The sequence below is a fragment of the Vicugna pacos genome, chromosome 4 (assembly GCF_048564905.1).
Source record: "Vicugna pacos chromosome 4, VicPac4, whole genome shotgun sequence".
NCBI classification, from domain to species: Eukaryota; Metazoa; Chordata; class Mammalia; order Artiodactyla; family Camelidae; genus Vicugna; species Vicugna pacos.
The window spans coordinates 50,483,816-50,490,297 of record NC_132990.1 but is presented as its reverse complement, the minus strand read 5'-3'; the positions used below and the strand labels follow the sequence as shown (position 1 = coordinate 50,490,297).

The 6,482-nt window shown below is 39.7% G+C and overlaps 1 protein-coding gene across 5 annotated transcripts in view; it reads left to right on the top strand.

Annotated features, from left to right (window-relative positions):
* Positions 1–3,299: 3,299 nt before the first annotated feature.
* TRMO (tRNA methyltransferase O) overlaps positions 3,300–6,482 on the top strand; it is a 50,972-nt gene continuing 47,789 nt past the window's right edge. The window contains exon 1 of one of the 5 annotated variants that reach the window (XM_072959792.1): positions 3,300–3,354. Coding sequence is in view for 2 of the 5 variants with exons in the window: in XM_015238969.3 (XP_015094455.2) it covers positions 4,426–4,501 (76 nt within the window). In the remaining 3 variants the exon portion in view is untranslated. Of the gene's footprint in view, positions 3,355–4,348; positions 4,502–4,548; positions 4,652–4,734; positions 4,903–6,482 lie in introns of those variants that run through there. The other 4 variants (XM_015238969.3, XM_072959790.1, XM_072959793.1 and 1 more) reach the window with 4 other exon arrangements.

The following is a 6,482-nucleotide window of genomic DNA, read 5'->3' as shown; positions in this document are numbered from 1 at the left end:
AACAATTCTTATCATTCTGGGACTCCTTCAAAGAACTTTTGGAGTGATGAATGTGGTTTACTTGTGTATTTGAATTTTGATTTTCCATTTTTACTTTTTACATGTTGTAGTTGTGCAAAATGTACATTAAATCATGATTACATGTTTAACTGTGTGGACAGCATCACAGTAAGCACTGTGAGGGTCAGAAGACCTATAACACATAGTCCTTGCCCACTAGGGCTTTAGTCTAGTTTCATGGGGGAATAAAACAGAAAACAAATAATTACAAAAGAAGATAGTAAATGTTAGTGCCGTTTGAATAGAAGATATAACAGAGGGAATGCTCACTTTTTTGCTGGAGTGACTTGACAAAATTACAGCTGAGTGGAGCCTTGAAAGATGGAGAGGATTTGTATTACAGGTGAGGATAGCAGCATTACTGTACGTGACACAGAGAAGGATGAATTCAAGACATAGTCAAGAAAATTGCATGCAGAACCCCTACAGGTAATGCAGGGTCCATGTGGAATAATAGCAGGCTAGTAGGCTAACAGTTATTATTATATTATTAGAGTGTACGGAATTTTGCATAGCTAAGAAGTATATTATTTACTTAGGTGATGGGAAACCAAGTATGACTTGAACAATGGAGTGGCAGTTTTAGTATATTAGGAATATTTATCTGGTGATAATGGTCAGGATTAGCTGAAAATGACAAGAGACTGGGGGCAGGAGTAGGAACTATTCTGAGTAGGAGGATGCCCGAAAATCTTCCCTGGCATTTGGGGGGTGATGGTTTATTTTCAGTTTCCCTTCTCTTATTACAGTGGACTCAAAGGAGATTTCTGCATATAAAGGAATGATTTAGCAAGGGCACAATTATGCAAGTTCTTCATATAGGCATCGTGCTAGGTACTAGGCTATAGTGAAAAACAAGACAGGATCCCTGTTTTTCAAGCATTCATGGTGTAGAACAGCGGTTCTCAATCCTCACGGTATGTTAGAAACATTGGGGAAGATTTCAAAATCACAGATGCCCAGACACCTCCCCAGGGATTCCAATTCACCTATCTAGGGTGACATCCAGACATAGGTATATTTATTTTTTAAATTGTTTTTTGCTCTAAATAATTTTTGAGAAATAATTTTAGAATTATATAGAAGTTGTATATCTAGTACAGAAGTTCCTGTATACCTCTCACCCAGTCTACCCTAATGCTAACATCTCACATAACCATGGTCCATTTATCAAAACTTAAGAAATTAAGATTTGCCATTAACTAAACTACAGATACTATTTGGATTTCATTAGTTTTTCTACCAACTCCCTTTTCCTGCTTCTGGATCCAATTTAGGACACAACATTGCATTTAGAGTATTTTTTAAAGTTTATTTTTATTGCAGTGTAGTTGATTTACAATGTTGTGTTAGTTTCAGGTATATAGCAAAGTAATTCAGTTGCAAATATACACACGTATATATTCTTTTTCAGATTCTTTTTCATTATAGGTTATTACAAGATATTGAATATAGTTCCTGGTGCTATACATTAGGTCCTTGTTGTTTATCTATTTTATATATAGTAGTGTATATCTGTTAATCTCAAACTCCTAATTTATCCCTCCTCCCTACCCCTTTCTCCTTTGGTAACCATAGTTTGTTTTCTGTCTGTGCATTTAGAGTATTTTAAAGGTTCTCCAGATTATCCTAATGTTGGCTGAGGACCACTGGTATAGTGGGAGGTTATAATGCTACTTCCCTCCTATTTGCCACACTATCCCCAAAAAACATTAAATTTTATCCTCCCGATATATTAATGGCACAATGATTACTCATACCCCAAAATATTACTGAAGTAACATATTGAGAACAGCTTACAACATGATAGACCCTAACATCTGAATGGCACATCAGAACTTACACATTCACATATAGTTTTTTTTTAATTGAAGTATAGTCAGTTACAATATGTCAATTCTGGTGTACGGCACAATGTCCCAGTCTCACATACACTTTTTAATTTGATTTGCACAAGAGTCTTTGCAGTCTAGGCTGGGCAGTGATTACCATTCCCATTTTACAGTTGAGGAAATTACGGCAGAGAGGCTGTGTACTCACACAAAGTCACCTCTAACTTCCTCAGGGCTCTTCATTATGGTTTTCAATCCTTGGAAATCTTAATTTCACTTGCCAGAGTGGTTCAAGTTCAGAAAAAAAACTGAAACTTCGAGTTCTCAAAGTGTTTTATTAAGATGAATCTTAAGAGATTTACACATGTACAGGGGCACAAAGGTGAAAGAGATAAGAAAGTAGATGGAATGAGGAATATAGTACATTAGAGGAAGAGGGATCCTCTCTTTCTACTTTTTAGGACCTTTTCTACTTGCCCTCTCTCTCTTTTTTTTTTCCTTAAAAAAATTGAACCCAGGACCTCATAGATGCCTAGCATGAACTCTATCACTGAGCTATACCCTCCCCTCTTCTACTTGCCCTCTTATGCCACTCCCTATATACATACAACATCTGCTTTCTCATCATTCTCATTCAAACACAGTGTGTATCCCCAAATTTTCCACTTTTCTTCTTGGCTTAGAACCTTGAGATCACAGAATTTAAGTTTTGCAAGAATCCATCTAGCCCTACCCTGTGCCATCCTCTTGTCATGGTAGGTACAATGGTGGTTCTTTGAAATCCATGAATCTTATGATATTAAATCTAATATGATGTGTGATAAAATCCAAAGCTTTAATTGATTCTTCAAAGGGATCCTTCACCAAAATGTAAGATTGAGTTATTACACTGAGAAGTGTTCATCAAAGTGTAGGCAGATGACCACCTGCTTTGAACATTTAAATTTTTTAAGGCATGTTCCTAGGTCCTACCTTCAAATAAACAGCTGTCTCATAAACTACAAATAATAATATATAACTCTAGGTAAGATGATAAAAGCTTCAAATCACATAATAGTGCTACTTATTTAAGTTCCTGTTTTCCATAAAGAGAAATTTTACCTTTAAAAGAGATAGCAACCTACTTCATCTGTGTCTCCAAGTCTGCATTTAAGAACTTCTCACACTTGTTAATGTATTTTTGGTGTTATCATCATTGTATATGATATCTAAGTCCAGAAGGGCAAATACCTCCCATTTTCTACAACAGTCTCCACAAATTAAGCAAGACTATCACTTTTAGCAACACCCCCACCTCGTGGCAAATTGCAGCTATTACTGCCACAGTTCTACAATGTGTACATAGTTCAGCGGTTATCAAACTTGTTCTTTCAGCGGCCCAGAACTGTTTCCTCTGGGAAACAGAGTAATGGCATTCTTTTCCAAATTTTCAAGTGGAAAAGATCCATCAGAGGACAAGTAGGTATGTGAATTTTATCAATTTTTAAGGTTTTTGTTTTGAAACCTACAATCTTTAAATCTTTGGCTCCTTATGATGGTTTTTTTCTGCTAATGATGTTAGTCCATGATAAATGAACAGGTTGAGGAACAGCTTTTCATGGCTGGTAAGCTTTTAAATCCGCGGATATGTATGGTTTTGAATAATTTATCTCGCAGGCAATATGTCTCCTTGCAGTCCCCCTGCCCTCCCATGAAACAACAGTATAAAAACTCAGAAGTAGAATAATGTATACAGAGAAATATACAGATGAGAGATGACATTACAAGTGGGTAAAAGGCCAGGCTATCGGTCCAGGGGTAACTGGTCATCATATGGGATGAATAACGGTCCTTGTTGGCCCTCAACTTTTTAGAGCTGCCCAGAAGCAATGACTACAATCTCCTTAATGTATATGGCAAGTTGACTCAATTTCATTCTCGCTTCAGTTCTCGTGAGATCTGGAGCACAAGGACCAGTCCCTACTTCTTAACCCCTAATATGGTGTGGGGCTACCCATCTATTAGATTTGAAATAAGAGTTACTTGGGATTCTTTTCTGACAAAACATCGTTTTTATTATGGAAAAGTGGGAGCATATAGACAAGTGTAAATGACCATCTATGTATTCCCACCACCCAAGAACAATGAACAGAGTTTCCAACATCCGATCATCTTGCTGTGTGATAGTTATACACATTCTTTTCCTTAAAGAATTAGCATCATGCGTTGTATATGTAGGTTGCTTATTATTTCGAGATATCCTTACGCACAAATCTTCATCGACATGTCCCTCTTGGATAAACGGGTAACACAGAGTCGCTGGCTGCCCTGGAAGGGCGGGAAATTGCAGCGGATTACCCGCGATGAGGCCCCCAAGCCCTTAACCGCAAACTTGCGGCGGCCTCCGGCCCCGCCCCCCGCGCGCGCCCCCCCTCCTGCGCGAGTGCTAGCTCTTGGCGCCACCCGCCGGCGCGCTCCTGCGCAGGCGCCAGGCATGGAGACCGGAAGCGGAAGGCTTGAACGCGTTGGGTGGGCACCTGTGTGACCAGTAACCATGCGCAGCTTGGAAGAGCCCGGGCCTCGCCCCGCAGCGACCCCGTGCGGGTGCGTGAAGCCGGCTCTGGAGACAGGTAACTTCTAAGAGGCAGGAGGGTCTGCGCTCAGAAGAGCCCTAAGTGCAGGCAGCCGACTTCATTGCATAGAGGGACGGGAAATGCGAGACCCTGAACTGACGTGGGTCGTTTTCCTACTTGTTGCGAAGGCACAGGTCATGTGCTTAGGTAACCACGTGATGTGTCTGAGGCGGGCGGAATGATGTCATCTCTCCTGTTCTTGGTGGCTCAGATCGACCGATCTTGGTAGAACAGCCACGTGCACTGTAACGGCCTTTCTCTGAGGGAGTCCTCACTCATAAAGGAGAGACGGAATATATACAGCAGGTGTTATCTTGGTAGAACAGCCACGTGCACTGTAACGGCCTTTCTCTGAGGGAGTCCTCACTCATAAAGGAGAGACGGAATATATACAGCAGGTGTTATGCCGATTAGGAATTAATACCACGAGGGAAGCATCCTGTGCTGTAGGAAGTGAGGGGAGGCGGAGGGAGTTCAGGGGGAGGACACAGTTGTAAACTGGGCCTGGACAGATGGACATGAGTTTTTTTCTCTATTTTCGCCCCTATTTGTAGAGCAGAGTATATTAACTTTAGAAATTAGAGGAAGCAAATGGGAAGATTAAAGTGGTCGGCCATCACGCAGAGAAAACCACTGTTAATATCTTACTGCCTACATTCCATACATGTTTTAGTGCATACACACTAGAAATATGAGTTAATATGCGACTTCACTGCCTTATAACTTTAAAAAACCCTTAAGGTTCATAAAAATCTTTTCACAGCAGTTAATGTTAATTTTAAGTGATTGTGCACTGTATTGTTTTATAGATGTGCTCTAACTTATTTAACCAGTTCCCTATTTTGAGGCATTTAGGTTATTGCTGGTTTTCACTGTTATAAATGAAAGTTCTTGAAACTAAAATCTTTGTGTATGTTTTAAAAATTTCCCGAAAGTATTGTTACCTGGGCAAAATTTGTGCCTGTTAAAGAGTATGAGATTCTGACTATAAGTACCAAGTATTCGATGGAAAAGGGAGGCGTCAGAACTGTTGATTGGATAGAGAGCCTTGGATAGCAGGCTAAGAAATAGGACATCTGTTAATAGTGGGGAACATAGAAAGTTTAGAGAGGAGCATGACATAGGAGCTCAGAATCTGGAGGATTGGTGTAGTGTGTTTTGAGGAAGAGAGGGACTGGCTAAGGGGAGTCGAATTATAACAAGAGTAATTTAATAGTCCGGGCAAGAGGTTAAAAGGACCTGAATTTTTCTGTCTGCACAAGACTTGTTGATAAGCCTTGTGTACAAAAAACTCTGCATTAATAATTCGTTGGTTTTTTAAAAAAATTACACAGTTAATACGGTTGTAATATTGTTAAAATAAGGGAAAAGCCTGAGCAAGGGCTTTAAAAACCTCTTCTTGTTGAGCACTTTCTGTTGTACTACGTGTCTTACATATTTTAGTAATTTTGTAACTTTCCAAGATAGGTATTTTTATCCTTATTTTATAACAGAGAAAACAGATCCAGAGAGGTAAGCAGTTTTGCCCAAGGTCACACAACTAGTGTAGTGGCCCTGTGTTGTTTTGTCCTTTTTTCATACTGGCCATAGTCCTCGGGGAACCTCTTCTGCCTCTCCATATAATTCTCATGCCGGTACTACTCTGGCATACCTGGGCTTATCCCTATCCTGAATGTAAGGTAATTCGATTTAATTGTTGATTTACTTGTCTACTCTGTCAATATACTGGACACCTTGAGGGTGAAAACTGGTCCTTGTTTATGCCTATACCCAGGCACCTAGCACAGTGCTTACCAAATGGCAGGTGCTTAATGTTTTTGTTTGTTGGTTTGTTTTCTGAGATATGAGGCGAGAGGAAGAAGATCAGGATCCTCTTGGGTGTGCCTTCTCAGGTCTCCACTTCAAGTAGAGCGTTCAAGCAGAATTTATATTTGGAAATTATTGAGCATTTATATTTCTTAGCAGTTATTCCAACAAT